The 13156-nt window shown below is 44.6% G+C and overlaps 1 protein-coding gene across 6 annotated transcripts in view; it reads right to left on the bottom strand.

Annotated features, from left to right (window-relative positions):
* The window catches only part of daam2 (dishevelled associated activator of morphogenesis 2), a 391719-nt gene that overhangs the window by 113776 nt on the left and 264787 nt on the right, over positions 1–13156 (bottom strand). For all 6 annotated transcript variants that reach the window (XM_068027781.1, XM_068027780.1, XM_068027792.1 and 3 more), the window contains 2 exons: positions 12586–12644; positions 10030–10220 (listed from right to left, as the gene is read on the bottom strand). In XM_068027781.1, coding sequence (XP_067883882.1) covers positions 10030–10220; positions 12586–12644 — 250 coding nt within the window. The remainder of the gene's footprint in view (positions 1–10029; positions 10221–12585; positions 12645–13156) is intronic.

Consider the following 13156-nt stretch of genomic DNA (forward strand, 5'->3'; position numbering starts at 1 on the left):
CCACGAAGGGGAAACAGCCAAACTAGGCTGTTGGCACTGTAGATGCATAAAAGAGTCCACTGTTATGCCAATAGTTGCGGCTGCTGGATTCATTAATGCCAAGACGTGAATCACCTTGACCACAGGGCTCAGAGATTCCTGGGGCTGGAGAGTTGCATCTATGACTGGTGGGTGCTGGAATATAAACGTGACTAGGTTTGTTGCCTGTTTGGACTGAATCTTTATATTACAGTCCGGTGGGGGTGGTCCGAGGGTAGATTTTCTGCTTGCTTTCCCATGTCACGGTGGCATGTTGGGGTAAGTTCCTGGACTTCCCTGAGAAATCCCTTCCTTTGTATGCTTGAATGGCCTGAGTGGCACCCACACCAGTCAAAATCTAGTGTCAGTCCCTCAAGGCCTTCTTTCGACCGCAAACCTTCAAGCAGAGTAAATGAAATGAGTAAATATACATCACTCCTAGATTGATTACCTTCGCTAAACAATATGAGTTGTTTAGTGGGAACTGAAGAGTGAAAATAAAACTTTACATCAGCCCATTAATAGCATCATAGAATGGTTACAGCACTGAAGGAGGCCATTTGGCCCATCATGTCCGTGCCAGCTCTCTGCCAGAGCAATTCAATTAGTCTCACTCCCCTGCTCTTGCCCTGTAGCCACGCAAATTTTTTCTCTTCAGGTGGTCATCCAATTCTCTTTAGGCCTTAGAAGGCTGGATCAGATCAAACTAGGGTGGCCACGGCTGCGAGTGCTCAGGACCTCTTAGATACACAAGTGACCTGACTGCTGGAATTTGGGACAGGATCTCCAACCTTGGGTAAAGCTGGAGGGTGGGAATTCTGCTCCACTGCACTTGTACTGGTGGAGTTGGGACCCGGGGAATTTCAGTATTAACAGTGAAGTCCAGGAAGGGTCACTTGCCTTAACTGTGTGTTAGAGGGAGAGAGAAGTCCATTGAAGGACACTCCCGAGCTGCAAAATCAGGCGGGGATGTGGGGAAGAAAAAGTTTACCAAGCAGATGATAATCATAATTCCTTAGGTACAATATGTAACGACCACTCTATTCCTCTTCAACATTCACTTATTTATTTAGAGATACAGCCGGAAACAGGCCCTTCAGCCCACCGAGTCTGTGCCGACCAACAACCACCCATTTATACTAATCCTACATTAATCCGATAAGCCCCACCATTCTGCTACCACCTATCTACACTAGGGGTTATTTACAATGGCCAATTTACCTATAAACCGGCAAGTCTTTGGCTGTGGGAGGAAACCGGAGCACCCAGCAGAAACCCACGCAATCACAGGGAGAACTTGCAAACTCCACACAGGTAGTACCCAGAACTGAACCCAGGTCGCTGGAGCTGTGAGGGTGCGGTGCTAACCACTGCGCCACTGTGCCACCCAGGTACAGTTTGGTAAATACCCAAATCGCCACCTTTCGAATGACAAGGTCCAATGCTGAAATCCGCTGACCTTAACTCCACAGTAAAATCACTCGACAAAGCTCTGTGTTGCACTGCACTGAGGAATGGAATGCATTATCATTTTGTCCCCAACCATAAGAGCTCCCTGGTCAGTTTAGCACAGGTCAGATGTAGAGTACAAACATACAAATTAGGAGCAGGAGCAGGCCATTTGGCCCCTCAAGCCTGCTCCACCATTTTATAAGATCCTGACTGATCTGATTTTGGCCTCAACTCTTCTTTCCTGTACACCCACTATAACCTTTGACCACCTGTCAATCAAGAATCTATCTAACTTACCTTCCGGGAGAGCGGAGAGGAGTCCAGGCGCGCCGGAGTTTGAAAACAAAGTGAGCAGTGAAGTCACAGGAAAGCTGCAAGGTGATTGGTCGGTGAGCAACTACTGTTAGGAACTAACTCTAAATAGCTGAGTTAGTACATCAGTGTTCGGGTGCATGTGTAAATAGCTTAATAATCAGGGACAAGTGAGTAGCTTTTTTTTTGAGTAAGGTTTATTTTAACTAGTAAACTGTATTGAATTTTAGTAGGATTTATCAGTAGCTTCAAAAGTAAAGGTAAGGACTTTAGATTTTAGTGGGTAGTGTTTTGGGTAGAACAAAGCCCCTAGTGTAATTAGTATTTTTTAATGAAAGGAAGTAACTAAGTAATCTAAAGGTAAGTCATGGCAGGCGAGCTCACACCCGTGATATGCTCCTCCTGCGCTATGTGGGAAATCAGGGACACTTCCAGTGCCCCTGATGACCATGTGTGCAGGAAGTGTATCCATCTGCAGTTACTGACTACCCACTTTAAGGAGCTGGAGCTGCAGGGTGGATTCACTGTGGAGCATCCGTGATGCTGAGATCATCGTGGATAGCACGTTTAGCAAGGTGGTCACACCGCAGGCAAATGCTGCAAAGGCAGAAAGTGAATGGGTGACCATCAGGCAGAGTAGAGGAAGGCAGGTAGTGCAGAGTCTCCTGTGGCCATCCCTCTCTCTAACAGACATACCACTTTGGATATTGTTAGGGGAGATGGTTCAGGGGAAAGAAGAAAGAACCAGGTTCATGGCACCATGGGTGACTCTGCTGCACAGGAAGGGGGGAAGAAGAGTGGCAGGGCTATATGATAGGGGATTCAATCGCAAGGGGAACAGACAGGCATTTCTGGGGTTGCAAAAGAGACTCCAGGAGGGTATATTGCATCCCTGGTTCTAGGGTCAGGGATGTCGCTGAGTGGCTGCAGGGCATTCTGAGGGGGGATGACGAGCAGCCAGCTGTCGTGGTACATATCGGTACCAACGACATAGGTAAAAAAAGGGATGAGGTCTGACAAGCTGAATAGAGGGAGTTAGGACGTAAATTAAAAAGTAGGACTTCAAAGGTAGTAATCTCAGGATTACTACCAGTGCCACATGCTAGCAAGAGCAGAAATAGGATATATCAGACGAATATATGGCTGGAGAAATGGTGTAGAGGGGAAGGATTCAGATTCCTGGGACATTGGGACCAGTTCTGGGGAAGGTGGGATCAGTACAAGCTGGACGGGTGCATCTAGGCAGGACTGGGACCAAGTTCCTAGGGGGGGCGGGGAAGGGTGGTGTTTGCTAATGCTGTCAGGGAGGGTTTAAACTAGAGTGGTTGGGGGATGGGAATCTGAGCAGGGAGACAGAGGAGGGGGAAACAAGGATAGAAATGAAAGACAGGAAGGTAAGAAGAAAAAGTGGAAGGCAGAGAAAACAAGGGCGAGAAACAAATGGGGCCATAGTGCAAAATAAAGCTGAGATGACTAACAATGTTAAAAAGACAAGTCTAAAGGCATTGTGTCTTAATGCACGGAGCATTCGCAATAAGGTCGATGAATTAACAGCGCAAATAGATATGAACGATTATGATATAGTTGCGATTAAAGAGACATGGCTGCAGGGTGACCAAGGATGGGAACTGAACATCCAGGGGTATTCAATATTTAGGCAAAAAGGGAAAGGAGGTGGGGTAGCGTTGTTAGTAAAGGAGGAAATCAATGCAATTGTGAGGAAGGATATTGGCTCGGAAAATCATGAGGTGGAATCTGTATGGGTGGAGCTAAGAAACACCAAGGGGCAGAAAACGTTGGTGGGGGTTGTCGATAGGCCCCACACAGTAGTGGAGATGTAAGGGATGGCATTAAACAGGAAATTAGAGATGCATGCAATAAATCTACATATAGATTGGTCAAACCAAATTGGCAATAATACTGTGGAGGAGGATTTCCTGGAGTGTGTACGTGACGGTTTTTTTAGACCAATATGTTGAGGAATCAACGAGAGAACAGGCTATCCTCGACTGGTTATTGTGCAATGAGAAAGGATAAATTAACAATCTCGTTGTGCGGGGTCCCTTGGGGAGGAGCGACCATAACATGATAGAAATTCTTCATTAAGATGGAGAGTGAAGTAGTTGAATTCTGAAAATAAATTAAGGAAACTGCGGAGGTATGAGGCGCGAGTTGGCTATGGTAGATTGGGGAACTTTACTAAAGGGGTTGATGGTGGATAGGCAATAGATAATATTTAAAGAACATGTGCATGAATTACAACAATTATTCATTCCTGTCTGGCGCAAAAATAAAACTGGAAAGTTGGCTCAACCGTGGCTTACAAAAGAAATTAGGGATAGTATTACATAAAATTACCAGAAAAAGCAGCATGTCTGAGGATTGGGAGCAGTTTAGAATTCAGCAAAGGAGGACAAAGAGGTTGATTAAGCGTGGGAAAATAGAGTATGAGAGTAAACTTGCGGGGATCATAAAAACAGACTGTAAAAGCTTCTATAAATACGTGAAGAGAAAAAGATTAGTGAAGACAAACGTAGGTCCCTTACAGTCAGAAAACAGTGGAAATTATAATGGGAAACGAAGAAATGGCAGAACAATTAAACACATACTTTGATTCTGTCTTCACAAAGGAGGACACAAATAACCTCCCAGAAATGTTAGGGAACCAAGGGTCTAATGAGAGGGAGTAACTGAAGGAAATCAGTATTAGTTAAAAAAAATAGTGCTGGAGAAATTAATGGGGTTAAAGGCTGACAAATCCCCAGGGCCTGATAATCTACATCCCAGAGTACTAAAGGAAGTGGCCCTGGAAATAATGGTGGTCATCTTCCAAAATTCTACAGACTCTGGAGCAGATTGCAGGGCAGCCAATGTAACTCCACTATTTAAAAAAAAGGAGGGAGAGAAAAAACAGGAAATTGCAGACCAGTCAGCCTTACATCAGTAGTGTGGAAAATGCGAGAGTCTATAATAAAGGATGTGATAGCAGAACACCTGGAAAGCACCAGATCAGATCTAAGCACTGCAGTCCTGCCACATCCAGTTGTGAATGGACAATTAAACAACTAACAGGAGGAGCAGGCTCCATAAATATCTTCATCCTCAACTTTGGGGGAGCCCAACACATAGAACCCTAGAAAAAGTACAGCACAGAAGGAGGCCATTCAGCCCTTCGTGTCTGCGCCGGCCGAACAAACTAGCCGCCCAAGCTAATCCCACCTTAGTGCAAAAGCCAAGGCTGAAGAATTTGCATCCATCTTCAGCCAGAAGTGCTGAGTGGATGATCCATCTCGGCCTCTTCCTGACGCCCCCAACATCACAGATGCCAGTCTTCAGCCAATCCGATTCACTCCACGTAATATCAAGAAATGGCTGAAGGCACTGGATACTGCAAAGCTGTGGGCCCTGACAATATTTCAGCAATAGTACTGAAGACTTGTGCTCCAGAACTATCTGTGCCCTGAGCCAAGCTGTTCCAATTCAGATACAACAGTGGCATCTACCAACAATGTGGAAACTTGCCCAGGTATGTCCTGTGCACAAAAGGAATGACAAATCCAACTCGGTCAATTACCGCCCCATCAGTCTACTCTTGATCATCGGCAAAGTGATGGAAATGGTCGTCGACAATGCTATCAAGCAGCAATTGCTCAGCAATAACCTGCTCACTTACGCTCAGTTTGAGTTCTGCCAGGGCCACTCGGCTCCTGACCTCATTACAGCCTTGGTCCAAACATGGATAAAAGAGCTGAACTCAAGAGGTGAGGTGAGGGTGACTGCCCTTGACATCAAAGCAGCATTTGACTGAGTATGGCTTCAAGGAGGCCTTGCATAACTGAGGTCAATGGGAATCAGGGGGAAAACTCACCACTGGCTGGAGTCATACCTAGCACAAAAGAAGATGGTTGTGGTTGTTGGAGGTCAATCATCTCAGTCCCAGGACATCACAGCAAAAGTTCCTCAGGGTAGTGTCCTAGGCCCAATCATCTTCAGTTGCTTCATCAATGACCTTCCCTCCAACATGAGGTCAGAAATGGGAACGTTCGCTGATGATTGCACAATGTTCAGCACCATTCACAACTCCTCAGATACTGAAGCAGCTCATGTTCATAAGCAGAAGGACCTGGACAACATCCAGGCTTGAGCTGATAAGTGGCAAGCAACATTTGCGCCACACAAGTGCCAGGCAATGACCATCTCAAACAAAAGAGAATCTAACCATCTCACCTTGACATTCAACAATGGCATTACCATCACTGAATTCCCCACTATCAACATCCTGGGGGTTATCATTGACCAGAAACTGAACTGGACCAGCCACATAAATGCTGTGGCTACAAGAGCAGGTGACAGACAGCGAATTCTGCAGTGAGTAACTCACTTCCTGTCTCCCCAATATCTGTCCACCATCTACAAGGCACAAATCAGGAGTGTAATGGAATACTCTCCACTTGTCTGGATGGGTGCAGCTCCAGCAACACTCAAGAAGCTCAACACCATCCAGGACAAAGCCGCCCACTGGACTGGCACCCCATCCACCACCATCAACATTCACTCCTTCCACCACTGACGCGGTGTGGCAGCAGTGTGTACCATCTACAAGATGCACTACAGCAACTCACCAAGGCTCATTTAACAGCACCTTCCAAATCCGTGACCTCTACCACCTAGAAGGACAAGCAGATGCATGGGAACACCACCAACTGCAAGTTCCCCTCCAAGTCTCACACCATCCTGACTTGGAACTATATCCCCGTAAATTCTGGAACTCCCTTCCTAACAGCACTGTGGGTGTACCTACCCCACATGGACTGCAGCAGTTCAAGAAGGCAGTTCACCACCATCTTCTCAAGGGCAATTAGGGATGGGCAATAAATGCTGGCCTGGCCAGTGACGCCCACATCCCACAAGTGAATAATAAAAAAGTAACCTAGTCTGAGGCTGAGATACACCTGGGATAGACTGTGGGGGTAAAAGTTAACTTTCACCAGGGGGAAGGGGCACAAAATGGGTGGTGGCAGCTCAAACAAGGGAAAATTGGATGGGTTGGACCACGAGCAATTGATCTGTTTTGCATAATACCCCTCCACCCCGTCAAAGTTAGATTTCACCCTAATTACAAATACAGCTCTCTCAGTAAATCTTTCAAGGCAACAAGCCGATCCCACTGCTTCTAACAATTTTTGTTTCGAAAAACAGCCAAAGGAAATAGTATTTGACACATATTACATAGGATTATATTAAATGTACTTCCCAGAAATAGGCCATTCGGCCCAACTGGTTCATGTCAGTGTTTATACTCAACGGGTCTCCTTCCACCCTACTTCATCTCACCCTATCAGCATATTCTTCTATTCCTTTCTCCCTTGTGTGCTTATCTAGCTCCCCCTTAGTTCCATCTGTGCTATTCGCCTCTACTACTTCATGTTGATGTTTTATTAATGGCGATTCTTTCTGACTGTTTAATTTCTCAAGAGGTCCTGATGGGGAATTTCCCTCTTTTTTAACATTACATTGTGTCAAACTAATCAAATTCCTCTTCTACTTTATAAACACATGGCTGTTCTGTTTCCTGTCAGGGACCATAGAGCATCCAGAAATTTTAAAATGAAGTAAATCTGCACTGAATATCAAAGAATTGACAGAGTTGTGGTGCATTATATAAATAATGTTTGCCGCATTGTGTCAAAACATACCAAAACACTTTGTACAGTAAATGAATATGAAGTACAGTCTGTTGTTATGTTTGAAAATAGGGCAGCCACTTTCTCTCAGAATATTAATAAGATGAATAGCCAGTTAACCTCTTTTACTGGCATTGTCTGAGAGGGCACTGCTGACACTGACAGCAGGAAAATTCACTGCTCTGCTCTGAATAGTACCTTGAGTTCTTTAACATCCACCTGAACCTCAGAGATAGGTTAAAAGCATTTAACACTCATCCAATGGGACAGCATGTCTGACAGTGCAGCACTCTCTCTGTCCGCTCGCAGAGTATTAGGCCAGATTATATGCTTGAGTGCGGCCTGAACCCATAACCAGCGCTACCAACTGGAACTCCCTCTATAACAGCACCCACACCAGATGGACTGCAGCGGTTCAAGAAGGAGGCTCGCCACCACCTTCTCAAGGGCAATTAGGGATGGGCAATAAATGCCCATACATTAATGATTTAGATGTGAATATAGGAGGTATGATAAGTAAGTTCGCAGATGACACGAAAATTGGTGGTGTCGTAAATAGTGAGGAGGAAAGCCTTAGATTACAGGACAATATCGATGGGCTGGTAAGATGGGCAGAGCAGTGCCAAATGGAATTTAATCCTGAGAAGTGTGAGATGATGCATTTTGAGAGGACTAACAAGGCAAAGGAATATATAATAGATGGTAGGACCCTAGGAAGTACAGAAGGTCAAAGAGACCTTGGTGTACTTGTCCATAGATCACTGAAGGCAGCAGCACAGGTAGATAAGGTGGATAGAAGGCCTACAGGATACTTGCCTTCATCAGCCAAGGCATAGAATATAAGAGCGGGGAGGTTATGGTGAAGCTGTATAAAACGCTAATTTGGCCACAGCTGGAGTACTGTGTACAGTTCTGGGCACCACATTATAGGAAGGATGTGATTGCACTGGAGAGGGTGCAGAGGAGATTCACCAGGATGTTGCCTGGGCTGGAGCATTTCAGCTATGTAGAGAGACTGAAAAGGCTAGGGTTGTTTTCCTTGGAGCTGAAAAGGCTGAGGGGGGACCTGATTGAGATATACAAAAATATGAGGGGCATTGATAGGTTAGATAGGAAGAAACTTTTTCCCTTAGCAGAGATGTCAATAACCAGGGGCCATAGATTTAAGGTAAAGGGCAGGAGGTTTAGAGGGGATTTGAGGAAAAATCTTATCACCCAGAGGGTGTTTGGAATCTGGAATGCACTGCCTGAAGAGGTGGTAAAGGCAGGAACCCTCACAACATTGAAGAAGTATTTAGATGAGCACTTGAAATACCATAGCATACAAGGCTACGGGCCAAGTGCTGGAAAATGGGATTAGAATAGTTAGGTGTTTGATAGCCGGCACGGACACGATGGGCCGAAGGGCCTGTTTCTGTGCTGTATAACTCTATGACTAACTGCCGGCCTTGCCAGTGATGCTCACATCCCACGAACGAAAAGAAAACTGAGCTCAGGTAGCACATGCACAGTGCTCACTGCACAAAAATAAGTCAAAATGGACAACAGTTTTAAAGCATGTGTGTTTGGCCATGGCTCAGTGGCAGCACTCTTGCCTCTGAGTCAGGAAGCCGTGGGTTTAAATCCCATCTAAGCTGAAATCTCAGTGCAGTATTGAGGGTGTGCTGCACTGTTGAAGGTGTCGTCTTTTGGATGAGACATTAAACCAAGTCTGCCCTCACAGGTGGACATAAAAGATCTCATTGTACTATTCAAAGAGCAGGCAGTTCTACTGGTGTTCTGGTGAACAGTTACTCCTCAATCAACACTAAAAAGGATGATCTAGCCAGTACTGTTTGTGGGAACTGCCCGGTTGCCTTCTTTACAATAGTGACTACATTTCAAAAGTACTTTTTTGGCTGTAAAATGCTTGAGGGCATCCTGTGGTCATGAAAAGTATTGTATAAATGCAAATCTTTCTTTCATAAAGAATGGAAATTTAAAACTTCCGCTAGGTCATTTGAAATCTTTCTTTGTAACCATTGGAGTTTAGAAGAGTAACAGGCAACTTGATTGAAACATATAAGATCCTGAGGGTCTTGACAGGGTGGATGTGGAAAGGATGTTTCCCCTTGTGGGGGAATCTAGAACAAGGGGTCACTATTTGAAAATAAGGGGTTGCTCATTTAAGACAGAGATGAGGAGACATTTTTTCTCTGAGGTTCCTGAGTCTTTGGAACTTTCTTCCCCAAAAGGCGGTGGAAGCAGAGTCTTTAAATATTTGTAGGCAGAGTTAAATAGGTTCTTGATAAGCAAGGGGGTGAAAGTTTCTCAGTGGTAGGTGGGAATGTGGAGTTGAGGTTACAATCAAATCAGCTATGATCTTGTTGATTGGTGGAGTAGGCTTGAGGGGCCGAGTGGCCAACATCTGCTCCTAATCCATATGTTCATATGTATGTTCGTATTTGTAACAACTCCCTTTGTAGCAGTTCAGAGAAATGAACTTATTTTCAAACATGGTTCCCTTGTCATCTCTAAGTTGTATTGGCTGATGATGGCAGGGGCGAGGGGGTGGGGTTCTTACCGAGTTTGCCAGTTCATTCAGGTGGACAGAGAGTTCCACCACTTGATCTCTCGTTTGGCGCAACTCCACCGACTCTTTCTGGAGCTTGTCCTTCATCTTGTTGAGAGTTTTCATCATGTCGTCCTTCTCCTGGGTTTTGGTCTCACACTCCCTCTCCTTCTTTTCGAGTCTCGCCAACAATTCTATGTGTTCTGTCCATAAAAATAAAACAATCACATGCCTGTGTGCAAGGGAGTTCATGCCACAGGAGGAGGCCATTCAGCCCTTCATGCCCCGTGCTTGTATGAATTAAGGTAGAGGAAATGTAGACCCCAACAAAAATGCAGAAACAGAAATCTTCCACACACCAGGTACATTTGAATCCAGCAGAGCGAATCACCCGCTATTTATAGAACCCATCTAATTTCCACTCCATTGAAATTAATTGGGCTGAAAATAGGGTTTCCAATGCTCCAGGATTGTCCTGGAGTCTCCAGGAATTAAACATAAATCTCCACGAGCCACCACGGAGATCATCCAATCAAGTAATTAAGAGCCTGTTTACTTGCCTATTGTCCTGGGAAGGTAGTACATATGGATGTGTTGGGCAACCAAAGGTGGGAGTGTGGGGGCAGAGCAGTTGGAGGCAGGAGGACGTGTGAAACCTCCAGGATGATGTATCTGGTGCTATCGAGAACCCTCTGGTCTACGGTGCATATAAATTTTCATTCCTCAACTCAGTCAATCTGTTTCAGTCAGCACACTATGCCCATGTCAAATACATTAGGCGTCTGCTTTGCTTTAGCTTTGCCTAATAAATGTAATGAAGACTATTATATAAGGCTGTGAGACAGGTTCAAATAAAGAAGATCCATCAGCCCATTTGATCTCCGTCTTCCAGAAGACCAACTCTACTGTCTTCCGATTACAAAATCCACCCTGTTTCCATTGGCAGGTGGATTGGTAACCAGAAGAGACAGATTCAAGATAATTAGCAAAGGAGCCTGAGGAGTGAAGAGAAGTCTTTCTACTCAGTGAATACACATCCATGTGCAATGCCTTCTCAGGCCTCGAGGAAAGCAAACCAGTTCTTAATTACTCAATAGGACGATGCTTGACTGTCTGTTAAATCACCTTTTTATCCTGTCTCTAATATTCTTAAAACTAATGAACAGCAAGTTGTCATGACCTAGAATGCACTATCTAAAAGGGATATGAAGCAATTTCAGGAATAACTTTCAAAAGGGAATTGAATAAATACTTGAAAAGGGAACAAATGCAGGGCTATGGGGGAGGGCAAGTGAGTGGGAGCAATTGGATAGCTCTTTTAAAGAACTGACAAAGTCATGTTGGGCTGAATAGCCACCTCTGTGCTGTCTTATTCTTTGATTCTAATCCAGCTGTTGCTTCAAGTGCTACCACTTTCTAGACCACCTGAATCTTTTTCCCTGTCAACTTCTTCCAGCTTTCCATGACCCTCTGTGCAATATAATACCCCCTACAGTCCATCCTATACTTGACTACCCTACATGACTCTGAACTGGGCCTTTCCATATTTGTGGAGCTAATATGATTCACAAACATGGGGTAATGTATATAGTCGCGAATGTTACCCATTTTACAACAACAAATCCCTTCCTAACAGCACTGTGGGTGTACCTACACCCCATGGACTGCAGCGGTTCAAGAAGGCAGCTCATTACCATCTTCTCAAGGGCAATTTGGGATGGTCAATAAATGCTGGCCTGGCCAGCGACGACACCCACATCCCATAAACAAATAAAAAAAAGAAAATCACATTTATTTTGTCAAATTTTGTCTGATTATTCTCCTTTTAAATACTTTGGGACATTGTACCATGTTAAATGCAGGCTGTTGTTAGATAATGCCTTTAACATAGTAAAACATCTCAAGATGATTTACAAATGGAACTACAGATATCCACAGGTAGGCCTTTTTCAAAATGGCCACCGACATCAAAGATGTTGAAAGGATAGTGAGGATATCAACAGCATTTTGAGGACATTAACACTGGGAGAAGGCAGTGAAAATAGACCTCATCTGTGCAAGGCAACCTCTCACTTACCTCAGCCCAGGGAATTTAGAATCAGGTAGGGGGAACCAAAACTTAAGGACCCCCAAATCAGCTGGAGTTGAACCAGCTAAAACGAAGCAGGGAATGTGGTTAAGCTTCCTGCTGCTTGTTTAGCTAGCACCACTCTGTCCACTAAGGAGACTGGCCTAGAAGGTGAGCAGGGAACAATCAGAAAGAAGCCCTTGGACAAGCCCTGGCTGAGATAATCTAACTCGAATCATAGCAGCATGATCATCCTGGGATCTTCAGGACCATGAGGTGGAACAACACTGTCAATAAGGACAGTCCCCATGGACTGCAGCAGTGCAAGAAGGCAGCTCATCACCACCTTCTCAAGGGCAATTAAGGAAAGACAATAAATGCTGGCCTAGCCAGTGACACCCACATCCCATGAATGAATAATAGAAAATGTATTATAATAATAATAAATAATTAATTAATAAAAAAACTGCATAACGTTTCTGTCTCAGTTGCAAACCTACCTTTCCTGAACTTCTCCGCTTGATCCTTCCACTGTTTCACTTCATTTTCATTCACTAACCTGAAGACATTAAAAGATTTCACATTTGTTGGGCTATTTTGTAACAAACTCAGAGTGCTATCATCTGCTACAATAAAAACCTCACGTAACCAAACTGTTTGGGCAGCGGGCAGGAAGGGACCAAGGGCAAGTGGAACGTAAGTAAGTTGGCTGAATGGGAGTTTGGATGGACAAGTTCGACCGGAAAGAAGAGGCAATCTCACTTGTGGATGAGGAATGGGGGCTGTGGGTATGTATTGTCAGACCTTCAACACTCCCAATGCGTTGGAGCATTCAATATGGGAAGAATACATACCTCATTAGAGTGTCCCTGAAATGGGAGAGTGAGAATTTTTTTTTCGCTCGTCTCTTGCTTGGGGGCCCCACACACCCAGGATGAAATGAGCTAATCCGGCACAACAACAACTTGCATTTATATAGCACTTTTAATGTAGTAAAACATTCCAAGGCGCTTCACAGACAAAATTTGACACCAAGCTAAATGGGAGATATTAGGAGAGGTGACCAAAGCC

Source organism: Heterodontus francisci, chromosome 3 (assembly GCF_036365525.1).
Source record: "Heterodontus francisci isolate sHetFra1 chromosome 3, sHetFra1.hap1, whole genome shotgun sequence".
In the NCBI taxonomy this organism is placed as follows: Eukaryota; Metazoa; Chordata; class Chondrichthyes; order Heterodontiformes; family Heterodontidae; genus Heterodontus; species Heterodontus francisci.